At 33.9% G+C, this 21,684-nt stretch overlaps 2 protein-coding genes across 3 annotated transcripts in view; one reads left to right on the top strand and one right to left on the bottom strand.

Moving 5' to 3' along the window:
* LOC117118716 (heparan sulfate glucosamine 3-O-sulfotransferase 1-like) overlaps positions 1–12,550 on the bottom strand; it is a 38,022-nt gene extending 25,472 nt beyond the window's left edge. Inside the window, exons 1-2 of one of the 2 annotated variants that reach the window (XM_033263388.1) lie at positions 12,452–12,542; positions 2,967–3,085 (exon numbers count right to left, since the gene is read on the bottom strand). The gene's annotated coding sequence lies outside the window, so the exon portion shown is untranslated. Of the gene's footprint in view, positions 1–2,966; positions 3,086–12,451 lie in introns of both variants that reach the window. The other variant, XM_033263387.1, reaches the window with a different exon arrangement.
* A 23-nt stretch (positions 12,551–12,573) lies between these two features.
* On the top strand, positions 12,574–21,098 carry LOC117118734 (tRNA-dihydrouridine(16/17) synthase [NAD(P)(+)]-like). Its single transcript, XM_033263413.1, has 11 exons — positions 12,574–12,711; positions 13,469–13,712; positions 13,996–14,104; positions 14,717–14,767; positions 15,271–15,466; positions 15,721–15,824; positions 15,925–16,072; positions 16,958–17,134; positions 17,732–17,880; positions 18,329–18,445; positions 19,884–21,098. Exons 2-11 carry the CDS (start codon positions 13,482–13,484, stop codon positions 20,075–20,077), a joined length of 1,476 nt encoding a protein of 491 aa, XP_033119304.1. The 5' UTR covers positions 12,574–12,711; positions 13,469–13,481; the 3' UTR covers positions 20,078–21,098.
* Positions 21,099–21,684: the final 586 nt, after the last annotated feature.

Genomic DNA, 21,684 nt, shown 5'->3' with positions numbered 1-21,684 from the left:
TGTAAAATAAGAACATAATAAGAATAATTGAGCCTGAAATTGGCAAAAAAAAAAAAAAAAGTTCGCTGTGAGCCTGGGCAAAATTTTACGCTTATAAAACAAAAAAAGTTTAATTAATATTGTAGAGGGAATGAAACACACAGCTCTATGGTTGAGATGCTGAAATTTTACTCTTTATAAAACCAAAAAAGTTAATAAAGTTAATATTGTAGGGAACAGTGGCAGCTCTAGGATACATTTTCTGGGGGGGCTGAGCTGTCCAATAGAGGGACTTGGGCTGGTAGGCCCGAGCCGGGGAAAAGGTTTGAGAGGGTGTTCCCCCTCCCAAATGAGATTTTTTTAAGAACAGGAACCTCTGGATGGCCAGAAATGACACACAAATGATTGTGACAGACATGTGTTGGCTTGGCGTGGGCCTATTTTTATATATTTTTTAGTCCGACTGCCCGACGAGCTCTGTCCAATGGGGGACTTGACCTGTCCGGTGGGGAGCCTAACCCCCTGCTGCCGTGCCATCCTCCTCCCCGCTGGCATCGCCACTGTGAGGGAATCAAACACACAACCATATAGTTAAGATGCTGAGTCACATCATGTGCACTAAACACCCATCATAAACAATAAATTTAAACCAAGAGGTTTTAAAAATAGAGTGAAAATAGAATTACAGTAAACAACTGCAAACAGAACACTCACCATACTCTAGATTCAACTCACCATATTTTTACAGTGCATCAAAAGATAACGGCTAACTTTTCAACTTTCAAAAAATAATTATTATAAAGCGACATAAACTATTAGCCTATGGTTGAGATGCTGAACCACACCATCTGCACTCAACAACTCCAACAATATATATAAACGAACAGACTTTAGAATGGAGTGAAAATAGATACGTGCAACAAACAACCGTCAAGTGAACACTCACTCTAGAATCTTCTCATAATATTGTTTTCAATGCACATCACAAGAACGCAACAGTCCAGATGGCTAACTATTCAAATTTCGAAGTATTTTATCCCAAAAAAACAAAACCAATTTTAATTTGGATGTGAATTCAATTTAATATTGCAAGCATGAATTGCTATCATGATAGACCAATAGAAAATTACTCTCATACTCTCTTCTTCCTGTAGAGCCTCTTGAGGACTTCCTAGAAGATAACAATCTGCGTTTTCACTATGTACTGTGGGTGTGTTTTCTACTGAATATCGAGACAGAAACAGTTCTCTAATATTATTATTGGTTGGTGAAATGATTACCTAAACACAGACTAAAAACCTGCACTGCTACAAATTATTCTTGGTCAGTTGGATTACAGAATGATTCTTCATCACAATAAAACAGTTGGCAGATTGAGGAATTTGAAGCAGAGGGGCACAAAGAGATTGTCACAAATGGAATGTTTAGACCACTCAGGCCCATAGCCAGGTTCTTTAGGTGGGTGAGGGGGTGGGGGGGGGGTTTCCTGGACATGATGTCCACAGTCGAAACCCTGGTGGGGTCGGCGAAACCCCCAAAGCAAGAGGATTTTTGTGCTTTATAGGTCTAAATAATGCTAAAACTAGCAGATATGTTTGAAAATGTCTGTGTCTGGGTGGGTCGGAGGACTTACTTGGGAAATTTAAAGAAGGGGTTTCGCCAGAAAAGAGGGGGGTTTTCTAGAAAAGGGGGTTCTCCCGAACCATAAAAAGGCAGGCCCTGGATACGGGCCTGCCAATTCAGTCCCACCCTGGTTGGGAAAATTAACTATTAAGGCACTTTTAGATGGCTGAAAATGGCACTCTCAGACCAGACCAGCTACCCACATTTCATTTAAAATGCAATTGGAAATCACGTTTCTAAATTGCTATCAATCTCACTAAAACTCTGAAAAAACAAAGGTACTACTGCTACCATAACATTACTAATATTTAAAAATTTGCTCTAAAACACAGTAATCATTTTCAATTATTTCCGAGAGGGTGTTCAGATACAGTACGAATCATTGGCAATTATCCAAGTAATTATTCATGAAGTTTGAGTATGACTAATAAAAACCAGAAACGTTTTTAGAACTTCAAGGAAAATACAGATTTGCTTCTGCAAACCTTTGTGTTGCTTCGTCACCATCGTTCAGAGAACATAAATAATAATTTGTAATATCTCAATATCAATATTGTTTTGGTCACGTTAAAACTAATTAGATTATAAATGAACTTATAATATATGTTATGATTCATAATTCTCACTAATTTTGCTGGTTTCGCATCATGAGTATTTAAATATTCTTTATATCATATTATGTACTGGTAATTGTTTTGAAAATGATTAAAACGTGAGGAAGTTATTACGTTAATGATTATGGAGTTAGGTAATTCTTGTTAATGCACTCAACAGACAATCACGAATGTATAGTACTGTTGATTACACGCATAACTAGGAATGCTCCACAGGGGAGTGGAGGAGGATGCAAGTTGTGTTGATTGATTCTGAATCCAAATGATGACGAAAAAGGCGCCTTGAGCATTTTCCTGGGTATGTGTTATACTGTAAATCCTTTTAAACGTTGTTAATAATAATAAATAATTAACATTTTTCAACCATTTTGTTGAAGTCAGGAAGGTAAACTCCAAATATAACAATATAAAATTATTGAATGTAGTTAAAGAATACAATATTTGGACATTACCACGGAATAATAACAATAATACAGTTAAACTTTCTTTCGAAATATTTCTAAGTCGATCTAATTTACATGCCAAATATTGTGTTTTCCATTAATTAACAATCTGTCAGTCAAATTTTATCTAAGTCGAACAATATTTCAATGGCATTTTGGATTCAACTTTGGCAAGTTCAACTGTAATAATAATAGATGGATTTATATTGTGCGAATAAACAAAACTCGACAATACTGTCAGGTAAAGAAGACTAAAAAAAAAGGGTGGATTAAACAAAACAAGAAAAAAAAAACAATAAACACCAACCTAGCAGCCAAACCAAAAATATAAGGTTACACAGTCAGCGTCAACTGGAGATTTGTCTTATGTACTCCAGTTAGCATTGGTTAAGTCTTGATCTTTTCTGGGATCAGGTGCCTCCTAATCTGGATAAAACAACAAACAACAGGAGAAAACAGAATTGTCTACTGGTATACAGTACAGGTAATACTCATTTTACACCCACTCCGGGGGTGGTGGAACTGTACAATGTTTAGCCCATGTCCCAAGGGGCAAAAAGTTAATTTCCCTAGATGCCCTACAGTTGACCGTATTGAGCTGACTTTAATAATGAATACATTTTGATTTGTATTGTAATCAAATTTCCATGAACGATTGCATGAATTAATGATTACAAATTGACGAGCATTCAAAGAGTATACCCTAGGGCTTACAAATCAGACTTGCATAAATTTTAAAACTTAATTCTTTTCAAAATAATTCCAATCGCAAGCTGAGGTATAACCATTTGTTCAAAAGCGAGCATGTTGACTTTATTACTTACAACTAATCATGGCTTAATTCTTTTCAAAATAATTCCAATCGCAAGCTGAGGTATAACCTTTTGTTCTTAAAGCGAGTATGTTGACTTTATTTTTTACAACCAATCATGGACAGGCTTTTCTGGATGATTACAAATTGATGAGCATTATAAAAGATAGTTAGTCCATGATTGGCTGTTGCAGAGTATTGCTCAATTTACAGTACTGTACCTCTAGGGCTGGCATTACAGTTATGTACTGGTATGTCACAGGTCCCGAACTAAACTACATTAAGATGAACTGAGCTACTTAACTTAATATTAACCTTTGACTTTTAATTTCTCCTAAGATGAGAATATTTATATTTTTCATCAATTTGGTAAAGATTATATTACACTATACAGTAGTACCCTAGGGCTACTCAATCAAACACTCATGAATATTTAATGAACTTAATATTATAAATGTAAATTCCTTTCAAATTAAATTCAATCTCAATGTGGTTTTTCACAATCCGAGACAGTGAGACACAGCAGAATATTTATGCTGTCTCCCAGATTGTAAAAAATCACAATCTCAGACACAGCATTGTCTCAGAATGTGGTCTTTCACAATCTGAGACACAGCATAATATTTATGCAAATGTGTTATTCTGCAATAACCAATCATGGATACTGTTTCAGGATGATGACATTTTATTCACTATTTTTCTCATACCATTCTGTATATAATTTGTATTGCAACCAATTTGAGGTTGCCCTGCAACAGTGTAGAAAAGTAAGCCATCAAACAAATCAAAACAGCCACAAGATGAGCCACAAGATAGGCCATTTGGAATCTACAGTAAGTGTGGACAGGATGAATAGTAATTAGTTAAGCCTTAAAGATCATGGGACTTTCACTCTCAGGAACAGATCCATTGAGGGAGAGGGTGCCTGATGTGTTTGGGAAAATGGAGCTTGATATATGTGACGATGATGCTACTGTATGTCACAAAATAAGATGATATGAGGTGATTTTTAACTACCTGTACTTGAGCGTAATTTTTTTGCTTCAAACATTTTCAATGGGGGTGGACGGGAGGTACACTGGGGGATCAGCTTTTTTTGGGAGGCAGTGAGCCCCCACTCCCACTAAGCCTACAGTGCGAATAAAATGTGTCCGTGAATGAATTGTATATTTATATGTCCTGTACAGTGCATTGACTCTTTACTGAATTGATTTCATTTTATGAGTAATGTCTGAAATGTCAGATTATTTCCTGTTAAAACCGAAACATCCCTGCATTCTCATGGACAATTTATTTGTTTTTAATTTTGTTGATCTCTTAATATTTGTATCATACAGTAATTGTATTACTGTACGTGGGTTTATTATATTTTACAGTTGACACAGGATTGTAAAATACTAATTTCCTTAAATATCCTATTGATATTAAATTTGTGAAAAGTCTCAATTCCATTGTGAAGTAAACTTTAAATTCAATGCTACTGTAGGCATTTCTACTGTATTTCATGGATTGTCAGGGGGAGTTTCAGGAATTCTAAATACTGTAAAGGGGCCAAGGGAGGAACTTTTAGAGATGGAAGGACTAAACATTCTCAGTACCACCATGGTTGTTTTGTGGCTGGTCCCTCCACCTCCCCTCCCCCACCACCCACATGTGAATCTACCTATGTCTACTATCTGTAGTTTCAATCTTTGTGAATCTCTCACATTTTACTGCAAAATGAAGTGCAGGTGGTTATTGAATTGCAACTTCCTATTCCTTTTCAGGGTCAAGAAGAACTATAGTATGAGTGGCTTTGTGAATGATCATTATCAAGGAACATATTACAGTATTTGGGGGAGGGGAATTGAAGAAAAGCAGTAGATTTATAGAGTTCTGGAGTGAGCAGAGTGAATGATCACACATTTTGTTTTTGTTACTAAACAAAGAACAAAACACAGATTGCCTTTCAAGATGGAAAGATACAGTAAACAGGAAACTGTTCAGGAAATTCTTAGCATTGAAGGCTTATGTTACAGATCTTCAGCAGAAAAACATGAAGGAAAAAGATTAAAATCAAACAATATATGGATAGCAACCTTAAAACAAGAACTTAAAGGACAAGTTTACCAATTTGATATACTCAGGTACATAATAGTAATACTGCTGTAGGCCATATTTGAAATTACGAATCTTGTGCAGGTTTGTTACGTACAGTAGACGCCCTGAACTAAATTTGTGGTGACGTGCCAGGTGCATTGCTCATCCTAGCTTGGCAGCAGGTCATTGTAATGCATACTGTAGCTTATAAAGCTTTGTCCACAGTATAACCATTGTATGCCCATATATAGTCATGATGTCCCTATATATGGTCATGATGTGATGTCATCATAACCACAAAAAACCGTTGTATGCATGCCCATATATAGTCATGATGTCCCTATATATGGTCATGATATTAATATTTAATGACCAAAGCACTTAAAAGAATTAACAGGATTATTAATGTCATTCTTATTTTTGTACATCACAGCTTTATTGCACAATACAGTATAAAAATATTAGGCAAGACTTTCTTTATACAGTACTTTGTTTCGCAAACTTAATCTTTTAAAGATGGCCGGAGGAGGGCGAAAAAAAAAACAAAATTTTTTTGCCAAAAACATCCAGATGGAGGAGAAAATAAATATATTTTATTGTTGAATGTACACAGTGTAGTAATGGGATGGTTAAATGCTTTATTGTACATTGGAGATTTCAAGGCAGCGGCGGGCGTAAAAAAAAACACAAGGAAAAACTTTTTTTTCCTGAAATTTTGATTTTTTTTTCGTGGCGGCAGATGCTTTAATTGGCCAAAAATAAAATTTAATTTTTATTTGAAATCATCATTATTGGCAGGTGGCAGGTTCGCTAAACAAGGGAAAAAAATTCTTGCCATAATAAAAATAATTGCAATATTATCATACAGAAGCAAATGATAAAATAAACTTTGGTATTCCTTGATGGAGAAACTGCAAACAAACTGCGCGTAAGATTTCTACCTGTATACACAAGAGCTCTTGAAATTAACCTAATTTTCTGGTCTTTATTGCTCTTCAGGTTTCAGAATTAAATGCGAAATGACGAAATTAGACAATAACAAAATGAATTTGCTGCACAAGGCTTCTTGTTTTTTGCATACGGACTTTACTCTGTACAGCAACAAGCACACATGACAAATAAAAAGCAAACTACGGTACAGTAGGTCTACTGTATGCATTTTTACCGATTGATTGAGGAAATTGACTCTGTTTTATTGATTCTTTAATAAAGAGTTTTTAAATTTTTAATTTCTCTACTATTTTGTTTACAGTGGCAGTGCTATGGGGTGGGGGTTATTAACCCCAGATATTTATCTTTCCCCACCCCCCCCCCACAAAAAAATGAACATAAAAATTGAACAACAAAGGACACTGGCCACTTAAAATCAATGCATACAAACTGTTTACACATTTGCGGTTTGCTTTGGGAAAACATATTTTAACTGCCCTCTAACTTGTCTCCCACCCCACCGAACTTCAGATGCAGGTGCTGAAACTGTTTGTTTACAAAAAATGTATGCTACCGTACCAAATACGGCATAGGTACGTGAGATGTTGTGACAAAATGAGTCTTGCATGCCATGAAGTCATCTTGACAATGTTTCAGAGTTTCTGATTAAAAGTTTAATACATTTCACTATAGGTGTTTTTTAAAGTTCCTAAATGAAATTGCATATTAGAAATTTAAACACATTTGGGAAGTGTAACTAAAATATTTCAGCTTTACTGTATATAACAAAAGAATCTCCTCAGTAAACATGGTTTTAGCTGGCCAAAAAAATGTATTAGCAAATTGGCTAATTCAGTATGAAAATAATTAGCCAAGTACAAATATGATTAGCCAAAACAAGAGAACATAACAATGACATCTTCAATTCCATTCATTCTGGTTAATTTTGAATAAAAATATTTACCAGTTAGCAACATACAGATTTTATTGGGATTTGGAGTACTTGGAATGGCAGCTTAACCACTGTTTTTAAAACAGGTTTAACTTTTATACAATCCAACACTTAGTATTAAATTCACAAAGTGCCCCAAATAATAATTGAAAAATCATACTATACAGTAATTGCATCTATGAAGAATGAGCATTCCAGTTTTGAACACTAGAACGAGTTAAAAACCTGTCAATTTAACAAAAGGTCTACAAACAAACTATTAAAATCGACCAAACAAGTGGGAGGTTTTGCCACAAAAAGAGTCTCTTGGTATTTTAAACATGAACAATGGGCTGTAACACATAGATCATACCCTTCAGTAAGCCTACTATAATTTAGGATCTCTGAATTCTAGGTGGGTAGTAGAACCACAAAGACCAACCATCAATGTAAAAAAACATTACAGTACTTCTGAGAATATTAAATCACTTCTAATATAAACTCTGAATTTTCCTGGTTGAGAAAATAAGTTTAAAATATAAATAATATTAAGACAATACAGTTTAAAGACATTAATTACAAGATAGAATTCGCTGTGATTTTTGCGTGCAAATTTTGCAACAATGCAGTAAGGGCACCCTCGCGCAAAAGTGATTGTTTTTCAACTTTGACATCAAAGATCGTTAACTTAAAAAATAGCGCATTTGCATGCAAATTCTGTAACAACCATGGTAACAACTAGGACGAGTAAAAGTTAAATAATTAATTTCTAGTGTGATGTCATGGTCAAAATGTCATCACTAAACATAGGCATACAGTATTTATGTTTTGGCAAAAACTACTCATCAGTATACTCAGAAAGAGACAGGGCGTTTACTGTATAGTACTGTATTTGTGTATATATTGTATCTTTTTGTGTTACCTTAATAAAAAATTATTAAGTTATTTTAAATTCACTCATGAATTTTTTGCATTAGAAATCATGCTTTTCAACATTTACCCACGATGAAAACGAATAGCGTAAGTGTGAAACTTTATAGTATCATTTTTTAATACTTGGATCAACAAATTATATATAATTCTTAATATTAACTAATGGTATTATGGTTTTTAAAATGTATTTCTTCTCCATGATCGACACTTGTGGTACTATCAAATTGCAAATTTAAATCCCCCTTCAATAGTTAAAATTGAGAACAGGTTTGTGTTACACTGTAAACAGTATAAATACCCTAATACTGATATCGGATGACTTTTTTAATGAATTAAATATTGAATATTGAAATAATAAAAGTTAAATCAAACTACAGTAAAACCCTAATAAAAAGACATCTTAAGAACCAAATATTAGCCAGCTTAGAGTCTATTAAGGAGTCACCAAATCTGGGATTTGCCATAATATTATTACGGTATATTCAGTATATAATAAAGGGATATTTTCTATTGCTTCATGGCTAAATAAGTGTCCCCTTAATTATAGGTGTGTACAGTACCCTTAACCCTTATCGTGTCGTAGGCGCAATAGTGCGACAGCGAAAAATTTACCGTTGAATGCCCTAGGCGCGCTAGTGTGACACATCCAAGTATACGTGGATTTCGCCCTCTATACCATCTATATATCATTCTGATGCTCATTTGTTTTTGTATCCGGGTTACTTACACTTTGAACTTCTCGAATAAACAAAAATCTTGACAACTTTTATTGAAAAATATTTTATAAATCAAACAAAAATATCAACTTATTTTTGAAAGTTTCAGTGTGGCTGCGCAGCAGCGATATACTGTGGAACGAGCCATACACGATGTTTTTGATGATAATAGTGTGGATAGAGACCAGGAACATTTTTGTGGAATTATAATTGTGTTTCTGTAGCCTAGTGAGAGTGATGAAAGTGATGGTTATGATGGGAAAGAAGCTAATATCGCCGGTAGTGCAGCGGGGACGAGGTTGGACTACAGTAGGGCCTAGCCTAGGCCTAGACGAAGTTAGGCCTAGCCTATACAAAGAAATAGGCCAAATTGGATGGCGGAAACGGAACATTTTCCTGATTGTAAAACAATTTTTTTTACATACCAGTATCACATATAGAATATGTGCTATGAGGATTATTTTTTTTATAAATAGTTTTTTGTTTTAGGGTTCAAGAAATATGTGAAAATTTCATTTAAAGAGAGATACTAATTTCTGCTGTGTAATTATGTAGTTTTGTAAAAGTAAATTGGCATGCCAGAAGGTCACGCACCAGCTATTTTCAGCATGATAAGGGTTAATATGGGGCATCTATTTAATACAATTGAAGGGTTCTACAATATAGTTCAAAGTATAAAATATTGTTAATAATTAACAGATATAATTCCAATTGTCTAATAAAAATTTGAAGAATACAGTACGTCACCTTTGCGAAACCAGAAATTTGAATCCCAAGGAGGAACTTTTACAGATGGAGGTTCGAGAGTCTAATGAAAATTTATAATTATGGCACTTTATAATTGTCTGAAATGGCACTCTTAGGCCTAATAATTTTCCTTTATATTTCAAAATTAATAAACAATTCAAATGTTAAATTACAGTACAGATGCTGTACAGTAAATTTACAGCCAAGTTTAAAAAAGAAAAGCAGTTTCTCGTCCTAAATAATCTGAAAAAAGGAGAACGAGTTCACTTTTTTTCTATATTTTTTTTATCCAAAATGGCAAATCTAAGATGGTCGATGGGAAACAGCTACTAATTTCTCAATTTTATACCATTGTAGACACATTGAAAGCAAATAACAGAAGCACTAGCCATGATTCATACTATGCTATGAGAGGAACTTTTACTGATGTGAGTTAGCCAGATTTTCGTACATTTTGTAAAATAAAGGAATTTAAAATAAAATTTTGTTACAAAATAAAAAAAAAAAAATTGGTGAGGCAAAGAAAATAGATGCGTCGAGGGGACGAGAAACTAGTAATTATTTGATTTGGCCTAATGTAGAATATGAAATACAAAGAAAAAATAAAATGGAAATCAAGTATTATAAAATTAATTTAGTCTATTTTACGTATTCCTAATTCGTAATTTAAATTGAAATTTTATATACTTACAGTACAATAAATCAAACAGTATTTAATATGAAAATTAATAATAAATAAATAATGACTGGAAAAATTGATTTTCATATTATGAGAAGATAAATGGAAAGAACAAGAGAAAAAAAACAAACAAATAAAATGTAAATTAAAGGTAGTTTAAAGTGATTAAAATAAATTAGTCTACTGTAATTCCATGTCTAGAAGAATTAATTTATTTTATAAACTGACAATGAATAATATTGATTACCAAAACCTAACAAATTAATGCAAATTACAGAATATATAAAAACAACTTATTGCATTTAGAAGTTAGAATATAAAGTGAATAAAACAGAGTTAGAGTATGTATAGGCAATTCCACTTCTCGAAAAACAAAATTATGAAGCAATAAATCAGATTCAATATCAAACTTTTCACATTAAATGCAATTGATAAAATATTAGATATAGGACATTCAGATTCATATTACATTTCAAGAAAAATTACCATAGACAAACATTACATACAAAATATTGGAATATACTATACAGTAGTTTCATCCTGTGTTTGTTGTGAATTAAAACTACCGTGTTTGGTTTGAAAATAAGAAATTTTATTATTTTAAATCAAACTCAGGAAAAAAGAGAATTGATTACATAGATAATGGATCAAATAGATAAAAATCAAAACTAACGAAACAAATTTATATTTATTTTAATGTTGTTTTTATTTTTCAGTGAAAAATTAAAAGCGTTTGTGTTATTATGCTACTTTATGGTCCTCATCAATGTTATTATTAATAAATCAATTGATGTATTGCCAAATAAAATTAATTATTGGTTGCAAGCCTGTGATTGGAATTTATTTTTGGTGAGGGAACTATATGCCATATTCACTATTTTTGCTATATAAATATTCTATATTACAGTAGTTGTAAAAAGGCTGATAAACTAAAATTCTTATTTAACAAGAAGCATGAGTCTCCGTAAAGCATACAGTAGTTTGATTTATATTTCCACCTCTGCTTTGATTGTAGGCTCCAAAATTTTATGAAAGCCAGCATAGAGCGAGGAAGTGAAAGTAGCAATTACTTTTATTTTATCTCAGGCTCTATGTTATATACAGTACTGGTACTGTATGGTAATATTGTCTACTTTCTAGGTTTATAAGGCAGTTTTAAATAAACATGTTTAATATTGCGCAAACATTGAACCAATATATTTGATATCCTTCACCCGTCTAAACATGATTTTAGCAAATTAAACAGATTATCTGATTATAATTGTTAATATAAATGTACAGATTCTAGACTGTACTGTACAGTAAGTGCATGTGATATACTGTAAGCCCTGAAATCTGCCTCACATTTAATAATAATAATAACAATAATAATATAATAGTAATAATAATAACAATAATAATAGCATTAATCTAACAGGCAAAACTTGTTTCAACAAAAGTCTGTGTAGAAAAGAGCCAACAAATTTAACAAATTAAAATTAACAATTGGAAAAAGAAACAACATGGGCATAACAAAAGCTGAACAATTCAGTAATCTATAATAAAATTAGACTGTCTGTCTGTCAGTGTCAATTATCAATCATCATGGTTTTTCCTTTCAAAAATATCATAATAAAGATTAACAAAAATATATTCCCCAAAAATATAATAATAACTCATACACATACAGGAGTACGTTCTTATACTTTACTGAGGCTTTTCTTACGAGTTTAATCTGTCCAAGAAATACAGGAAAGGGAACTCCTAGGCCTAGCCCTCTTTTCCACCTTCCTATTGTAAGACGTGGATAGAGCGACTGCTGCAGCTGTGCTAAGGATCGCTGTCACAGTGCCAGAACACACAGTAAACAAACAACAAAAAGAAAACACGAAGATTTCGACGATGGCCTAGCACGTTTTTTACACCTGATAATAAAATCACTAACAAACATATATCTCTCTATAATGAAAAGTTCTTTTAAACATACCTTTTTCAAGATTTACGAATATACTGTAATTACCACACAAACTCGAAAACAACTAAACTCACAACGTCTGCTTTCTCTCTTCTTCACGTCTCCTTTTCCTGAGAGAAACACAACAACTATTGATTGTGTTCCTCATTGCGATTCGCATTGCAGTCGTGCCGGTTCGTAAATTGACCTTCTTTAGAAATTTAACTTCAACGTGTGACGCACAGCACACATAAACAAGGATTTTTTAACCTGACTTTTGTGAAATATTTAAGGTTAGATGTTGTTATTTCGTATGGTTCTTCGGCCAAAATGTGTATTCTGGATACGCTTGTATTTTTATTGGATGTTATGAATGAAAGTAACCATGTATTTCGTGATTTCAAATTTCCACCCCGGCCTGAGTGAGCTGAGTCTCACGGAACTGAGTTCATCTGGCCTCGGATAAATTAGACCTAGGCCTAGCTAGGCCCTAGTACAGTATTGTTGACTGTATTATTAACTTGGCCAAGCAGGCCTACTAGGCCTATATTAAGTAGGGTAGGCCTAGTTGCAAAGAGTGTTTATCATCACATATTTTCCTATTTGCTCAAGTCAAAAAACATTTAAGGTGAACTAGGGCCTAGGCCTCTCTAATTTTGTCTTTGAAATTTATTAATTTAAGGCAGTGGCTATTGTTACACCATTCTTAAAAACAATTCTTAATTCTGATTGGATGTTACTGTATGTATGGATTGGATTAGAACAATAACATCTAATGAAAAATAATTAGTATAGTTTAAAACTGCTGAAAGCATAGCCACTGCCTTAATTATATTTACCTCTATATAACAAAGCCTACAGTATAAAGTACAAGGTATAAGATACAATTACAAGATAAATTTATTGTCCAAGTAACATGTGATACATTGAAATTCTACATTACTGTAAAAGTGTTGGGCTACAGTAGGCTCCTTTTGCCATATATGGTGGAAATTCAATTTCCTATTTGATTGATTGACGACACTTACTTTATATGTTGTATCTTTTCAGATAAACAATCAACATGGAAAAACTAGAAGGGTTTGAGTTCTGGAGGAAAACCTTAAATCAAGCACACCTAGTTGTAGCACCGATGGTTGATCAGAGCGAGCTTGCGTGGCGCCTGTTGAGCCGAAGACACGGTGCTCAGCTGTGCTACACACCGATGCTGCATGCATCGGTGTTTATACGAGATGCTCATTATCGTCGTGAGAATCTTGTAACTTGTCCGGAGGACAAACCTCTGATAGTACAGGTAGCGTTATTAGTTGTACAGTGTGATTGTTCACAATTGAGATTCATAAATTAAATAATTCATGAACTGTTGATGAATCTGTTAAACATTAAACAAGATCTTATTTAATAGATGTCACACATAATTTGTTATTACAAAATTTAAATAAGAAATACAAGCACATATACAGGAATATCCCCTGATATTTATTTTTAGTGGACAGTTTAATTGCTACCAATAGTATAAATGTATTATTAATGTTATCATTTTTTAAAATTTATTAACATTCATTATTATTTGATAGTTTTGTGCAAATGATCCCGAGATATTTGTGAAAGCGGCCAAGTTAGCAGAACCGTTCTGTGATGCTATTGATCTCAATCTAGGCTGCCCTCAGTCGATAGCTAAACGAGGTAAAGTTCCATTCACATATTTCTGATATACACGTATACATACCAAAAGCCCCAGCTGTATGTTGGTGATGATGTTGTAATTAATGTTGATGGCATTTATTTTGTATTATTTATTTTAAGTACAGTATAGCACTTTTCACAATATCAAAGCATTTGTGACTTTAGGATCAAATCAAGATGATAATAATAATAATAATAATAATGATAATAATTAAATAATAATACTAATAATATTAATAATAGTGTAGAATTGTATAGCACTGTTATTCATCAAACAAGATGCTCAAGCTGCTTGATATGTGAACTAGTGGCTTTCATCACCCCTAAGGGTCCCTTTGTGTCTATGCTACCTGGTAAACTGCTACCAGCAACTCTCGTTGTCCACCGCAGGAGCTGCCTGTACCAGTACACCGGAGTATCCCCCTACTTAAATGATGTACTGGGTTCTTTCTAGAGCATATGAGCCATTACGATAGTGTACATCGGGCCTACAGTTTATAATCCTTATCCGAGAAGACTTATTCCACCTCTAGAACTATAGGCGAGCATGCTGTCCTGCCTTAACCGCTCGACTATTCAACTCGCTTTATACCCTTTCTTCTTTCCCTGTAGGTCATTACGGAGCATTCCTTCAGGACGACTGGGATCTGATATCAAGGATGAGTAAGCATGGATGCTATATTTCTATTTTTTGCCCCAATAACAATAATACTGTAGTTTTAAATTATTATTGTTTTTTGCCACATACAACAGATAGTACACTTGCCAATTATATAAATGTGTGATTGTCTGCTACAGAGAAGAGCCATTTTCTAATTCATGGTAACAAAACATTAATATAGATAAAAAGAACGCATTGTGTACACTAAAGTCGGGTACTCACTGCAAGCGACGGTCGACGATCGACGTGAATCTAGTATGTGGAATGCAAAGCCATGACTTTCGTGAAATGGATCGTTTTTAATGTCACGATCAGTTAACTACTGCCACTGACAATCAGCAGACAATGTCACGCCATCTAGCGCTCAACGGGAGCTGAGTCCGATTTGTCAGCCACCGGTCGTACAAACATCGTACATCAGAGTGCGTGCCCGACTTAAGAGATCCTGGCAATATATCCTCTATTTTTTAAATGAATAAAATCGGGATTTTTTTTGTATATTTAGTTAAACTAGCCCATAAGGAGCTAAGTGTACCTATAACAGCGAAGATCAGGATTTTCAATGACCGTAAGAAGACCGTTGATTACGCCAAGATGCTGGTGGATTCAGGCTGTCAGCTTCTCACGGTGCACGGCAGAACGCGAGAGATGAAGGGTCCTGTTACTGGAGTTGCAGACTGGAGCGTTATAAAGGAAGTGAAGTGAGTCAATGCTGTTATTAAAAACATATCAGGTGCCACTGGCACTAGAAGAACATGCCTAAATATGGTCATGATGACATCACATCATGGACATATATAGGCACTTCATGACTATATATGGGCATACAAGAGTTATTGTCAAAGAAATGTTGATAATCATCACAGAGCCTTTCACACACTGGTCTTATTTAAGCAATTTAATGCTAAGAATTTTGTTGTAATTTCATTAAAATATAATAATATTTTTTTATCAGAGAGGCTGTGTCTGTGCCTGTATTCTCTAATGGTAACCTTCAGTACCATGGTGATATAAAAAGGTGTCTGGATGAAACTGGAGTAGATGGGGTCATGTCAGCAGGTCAGTCTACTCAACGTACTTGTTGCCATGGTGATGACCTCTATGCCAAAGCAAAGAAAATGTAATCCTTTTTTTATTTTACCTTTTTTTTTTCCTGCAGAGGGCAATCTCTACAACCCAGCATTATTTGAAGATCGAGACCCTCCGGCATCATGGGAAATGTCAGAGGAGTACCTAGCTATCGTTGAGAAATACCCATGCTCTCTTTCCTTCATTAGAGGTCATTTATTTAAACTTTGGCATAAGAGGTAATAGAATTACAGCATAACCATTTTTAGAAAATGAATGAACTATGCAAATGTAATATAACTAAGAAATAATTTGTACAGTAACTTTCCCCCTTTCTAAGACTTGACCTTTGAATGGGCATTGCCTGGCTCCAGATACTACTACCTTTGTAGTAGAGGATAAATCAGTTTTGAGTTAATTATAGACGGGTTTAAAGGATGTCTATAAACTAAGAACATTCAGTTTTGCAATTTTTTACCTTTAAGACCACAAAATACAAGAAAATCCTTACTTATTTTTACATTTCAGGTATATTAACTTGTAATTCTGTCATTATGTTTACTTTTTTGTTCATTGTAATGTATGTATAATACAAAAAAGAAATAAATAAAACAACAAAATAATGTTTGAACTGGGAAAGTGAGGGTAGATGAAACAGAAAATGGCAAGTGGGGACATAAAGGTGGGGGTGGGGGTGCAGAAATATATGACAGTAGGTAAACTGATCTGATAACAGTAAGTAAGACTTTTGTATACCTTGTTAGTGCCTGCCAATAATGATGATCTTGAATAAAAATAAAATGTTATTTCTGGCAAATTAGCGCACCATCTGATACGAAAAAAATGGAAATTTCAGAAAAAAATTAAAGTTTTTCTTTATTTTTATAACACCCGCCGCTGCCTTGAAATTCCCAAAAATAAGATATGTATATTTCTTCCTCAGTATATAAATTTAAAGCATTTAACCATGCCATTACTCATTCACCAATAAAATTTTGTTTTTATTTTCTCCTCCATCTGGGTGTTTTTGGCAAATACTTTTATTTTTATTTTTTTGGTCCTCTTTAAAGAATGTAAGTTCGCAAAACAAGGTAAAAAGGTCTCACCTTATCATGTTTTTTCAGTCTTGAAGTTCATAGTGAACTGAGAATTCAGATGGCTAGAGCTAAGAGCATTCCTGCATTGGCAGATATTTGTCGAGACCTAAAAGAAAGGGGAATGCGGGATAAACAACTGATGGAAGAGTCCGCAGAGAAGCAGCAAGTGCCATACTGGATTTGCCAGCCTTACGTAAGACCTAGGTATTTTAGACTCGCAAAAGAAATCGATATTCAACAGTATTAGTGAACATAATGGTGGTGATCTAAAAGTTATGCTCCGGAGGAAATAAACATTTTAATATGTTGTACAACTAATTTTTCTAAGACACAAAAAGCATATTAGACATAAAAACTCGGAAGCGGTTAATGAGATACAGATTTTTGGAATATTTGAAAAACTGAGGAAAGGGGCGTAACCACCCATTTTTTGCACCTACCAGGTACCTACTTGTACTCCTGGGTGGAGAAAGACAACCGTAGGTAAAGTGCCTTGCCTAAGGACACAATATACAGCAAGGGATTTAACCTTTGACCTCAAGGTTGAGAAGCAGAACCGCAACTAGCCTTTTACTAATTTGAAGTAACAGCATGAAATTCAAAACCAATGGGTCACTGTATCTACTGCCCTCACAAAATAATGACAATGGAAAACGGTTAAAAATACAATTAAAGAATTAGAATAATAATTATGTATCACATTATTACCATGGTAATTTGAAATCTTGGATTGTTTTTATCAACCGTTGACATTTAGATTGTGATGAAAATGTTAACCTTATAGAAAATTTAATCTTACAGTCCTGAAGTAACCGCACAGAGGAAATTGGAAGAATCTCGCAAACGGCCATTGTTATCGGAAATAGGTGGTGACCTGTATGACCCGACATTATCTAGAAAACAAATGAAACGCCTTGTTAGGCAACCTAATAAGAACTTCAAGGAAAAAGGTGAGGGCGCTGTTACACATACGCACATATCGTCACGCTTGTACGACACATGCACATGAAAATAAATGAACGTAAATATACATAGACTGTTTTTTACAGATGCTGAGAAACTTTGCCGAATACAGGTATTATTGGTCTTTGACGAACTAGGCCTAGGTCTAGTACCTGTAAAGCCATGATGGAAATGATTTAAGACTGTTTTAAGCCTCCACCGAGTAGGCTTTTAAATTTCAGATGGCTAACTGGTTAGACTGCAGTATAGCAATGGTCTATAATCATAGACCAGTAGTGACATCATGATTATAGTTGGTTAAGCGTTAAGTCCGTCTACAGACCGCTGATAGCAATCCGACCCTATTCTCATCACTGACTTATTTTAGACTATTTTGAAGTTCTCTGCTTTTTATATGATATTATCACACAGAAATTTTATCTTCCCTTGGTTTAGGAATGAAATTCAAGCCCTGCGTAGACTGTGGCAACCCTAAAGGATTGCGATGTATATTTGATCTGTGTAAAGCATGCTGTAAAGGAAAGGCCCATAAAGCAATGGTAGACTGTGTTGGTAAGTATTACATGGCACTACAGTTTTCTCCTAATTATCAAAATCTTGTATACCCATATATATTCATTATGTGCCTATATATGGTCATGATGTGATGTCGCATGTTTTTGTCAAAAAGAATTTGATCGTCTGGACAGGGGTTTATATTTATACAGTGACATTTCAAAGTGATATTATTTCAGGAGTATTTTTTACTGCCTGGATTTAATATATCTAATAAATCTTAATAGTGTGTGACAAATTCCATCGTCCTATTGGCAAATGTCATACTTTTGGATTAAAAAAGATTTAAAAAAAAAGTTATATTAGTTTTCTATGTGCTATAGCATTAACCTCCGTACGTCATGTCGTTATGGACTTTCGTAATTGCGATGGAAATTTGGATCAAACACCTACTGATGACATGATCTGCTCCCTGGGGGAATACCCCATAACTTTGCAGCTAGATAGTAATTACTACATTGTCATTCAGAATTACTAGGCACCCACTTACACTGTTGGGCACAGAGGAAGAACTGCAGTTAAAAGCCTTAGACAAGGACACGGACAGGTACTCAGCCTCAGGCCTGGGGGAAAAAATAAATTATGCTAACCATGTAAATATTATGTAAAGTTTCCAGTCTAAATATAACCTATTGTTTTTAGTCCAGTAGCTTAATTGTGTGAAGGAAAAAATAATAAAAAATCTAAAACTTAGACTTGGTAATACTGGGTTGTTGTCTGACAGGGTATAGTTTTCCACCACAATAGCCCTTAGAGTAATCTGTAATCCATGTAAAGGTGCTATATAATTATCGATTTTATTATTATAAAACAGCAATAAAAAAAAAAATTTAAAAATGCAATTGGGGTAATGTATTACTCCTCTGATCATGCACACTTATTCCACTCCTGGTTCAGATGTGGTTCCAGAAATTTTGCCGACAAGGGTCCAACATGTCTGACGGAGGGGTCCAAATCAAGGGGCCGACTAGAGCCTCAGAATGAAAAGTCCCTGGTAGAGTTCATGGGGATAGTTTATATGGTATGGGTCCAAATTATGCGTTTAGACCACAATATTCTGGGATTGGCAATCAAAATAACATTATTTGAATAGGTAAATTATTTTTTTTAAATTTTTGTTCCGACGAAATTGTTGTGGCGTCGACAGGGGGGTCCAGGCCTGTGTCGGCTACATAGGGATGCGGGGGGGGGGGTGTGTTATGCTGTAACTTTGCAGCTAGTCATCAGTTCATTAGCATTCAAATCTATAGATACTCCAGTGACTAGCCTCGTTTCTGATTGCTTGAATCATTTATCATATGAGAGCCATATTAAATTGGTTTTATTTTTCTTGAAAGATATATATTGCATTTTGATTAAATGATATTATTTTTCTTAGGGATTGCACCTCCAATTAACTCAACTGTGATTTCTGATTTTTTTTTTTTATCACAAGGTCATAACTTACTTTTCAAGACAAAAATGGAAAAACGATTGATCTGGGAAGCAAAGCAGAAGTTACTGAACGAACAAAAGGAAGATTCCAAAGAAACGAACAATGAAACCCAACAGAACCATGACAACAATAGTAAAAAAGAAGAGGTGACAGGGCTAGAAACACAATTGAACACAGAAACATTAAAGAAATAATGTCTGCAAGTATGTGAGGATGACCAGGGTTAACTACAGATTGTTTTTACAGCGCACATAGCAACCAAGCAGTCAGAACAAATATACCGGTTGTGAATGATTGAAGCCCCATTCGCGGCAAAATTTCACTAGGGAAATTATTAATTATTATTATTTAATTATTAATTATTAATCTTACTATTCCTAAAGTTTGAGTTTAAAATTCAAACTGTAAAAGGCAAAATTTAGCCATTTTCAAATGGGAGTTAGTGAAAATGAATAGGAAATTGCCAAAAATAAAAGCATTTTTCTCAAAACTGGATTTAAGAAAGTTGAGAAGATGACAATTATTCTAACGGTCATAACTTTGCTTCCAGACACCCGATTGAGTTCATTTAACTGTCATTTTAAAGTAAATGATATGTTCTATAACAAAAACTCATTTTGGCTTGAGGACGAGTTTACAGCCTGTTTGTGAGCTTGGGAGGAAAATGTCTTGATAGACAGTAGTAAACATATGTGATATAACATAATGCACAAATAGCTTTACCCTATTTATTGGAATAAAATATTTTTGTAAGGCGTGTTTATCAGAGGGATGTGTGAAATGTACACATTATATTGTGAGAAATTATAAAGTATGTGTTATTTTGTATTTATTGTGGCTTGTGAGGTGTGAGAAAGGGGGGATTTAGATGATAAACCTGAACAATAAAATTCAATATTTCTGATGTTTACTTTAGAGTATGAAAGTAGAGCAAGAACATTTTCCTGTCAAATTTCCAAATGCAGAAATAACATCATTCCTATATTCAATATTTGGATTATTGTAGTGTCTAATTTGATTCTATTTAAATGAGATATTAGAATACATTTTTAAGGTTCCTACAAGCTATAGCATGGAAAGAGGACTAAACTGCTCAGCTATCACTTTATAAACATTAAACAATCAAAGATGTTGAATGGAATTAAGTGAAATAAAAACCTGACAATTGCTCAAACTCAATGTTGTATTTTTTCTATTAAACTAATTTATATTATAGATTGTGCATTATTTCTGTATCTTTGTCAATCTCAGAGACCTATAAAATGTATAAAGTTTAATGCAACAAATACATACAGTAGATACATTAATACATACAGAAATCACTAACTTAAAACCTTGAATAGAAGCCCATCTCATTCAGAAGCCCATGGGCTACTCAAGATAATAATTGGCTTCTTTCGAGATAGTACTGACACTAACGCTGATGATTATGATAGCATGTCCATATCAATAGTATTTTAAAGTACTAGTTCTCCCCCCCCCCTTTTTAGTATGCAACAGTAATCAAGTAAGAAACAAAATTCTATTTATATTTTTCCACCCTTTGACGATCTTCAAAAAAAAAAAGTTTGTGAAACAAGGTATAAAAAAACTCTTTACTAAATCATTATGTTTCTCCAAGGCTAGACATTCTACCATAATAGTAATGGAATATGCATACCATAAATGCAATAGTCAGGACTTGCCATTTTAATTACAAAATAATTTGTAAGATGTGTATAAGAGACAGAAATAACATTATTTGAATAGGTAAATTATTTTTTTTAAATTTTTGTTCCGACGAAATTGTTGTGGCGTCGAC

This window comes from Anneissia japonica, unplaced genomic scaffold (genome assembly GCF_011630105.1).
Source record: "Anneissia japonica isolate Jap-2015-1 unplaced genomic scaffold, ASM1163010v1 scaffold1951_len603592_cov169, whole genome shotgun sequence".
NCBI lineage: Eukaryota > Metazoa > Echinodermata > Crinoidea > Comatulida > Comatulidae > Anneissia > Anneissia japonica.
The sequence above is the reverse complement of the archived record's forward strand: the minus strand, read 5'-3'. Positions and strand labels throughout refer to the sequence as shown.

Bases quoted from the DNA above. Each gene is read 5' to 3' on its own strand.
- LOC117118734 (XM_033263413.1), top strand. From the start codon at position 13,482: ATGGAAAAACTAGAAGGGTTTGAGTTCTGGAGGAAAACCTTAAATCAA. The intron at 14,105-14,716 runs GTAAAGTTCCAT...CTTTCCCTGTAG, and splicing joins TCAGTCGATAGCTAAACGAG to GTCATTACGGAGCATTCCTT. The intron at 16,073-16,957 runs GTAATAGAATTA...ATGTTTTTTCAG, and splicing joins TTTAAACTTTGGCATAAGAG to TCTTGAAGTTCATAGTGAAC.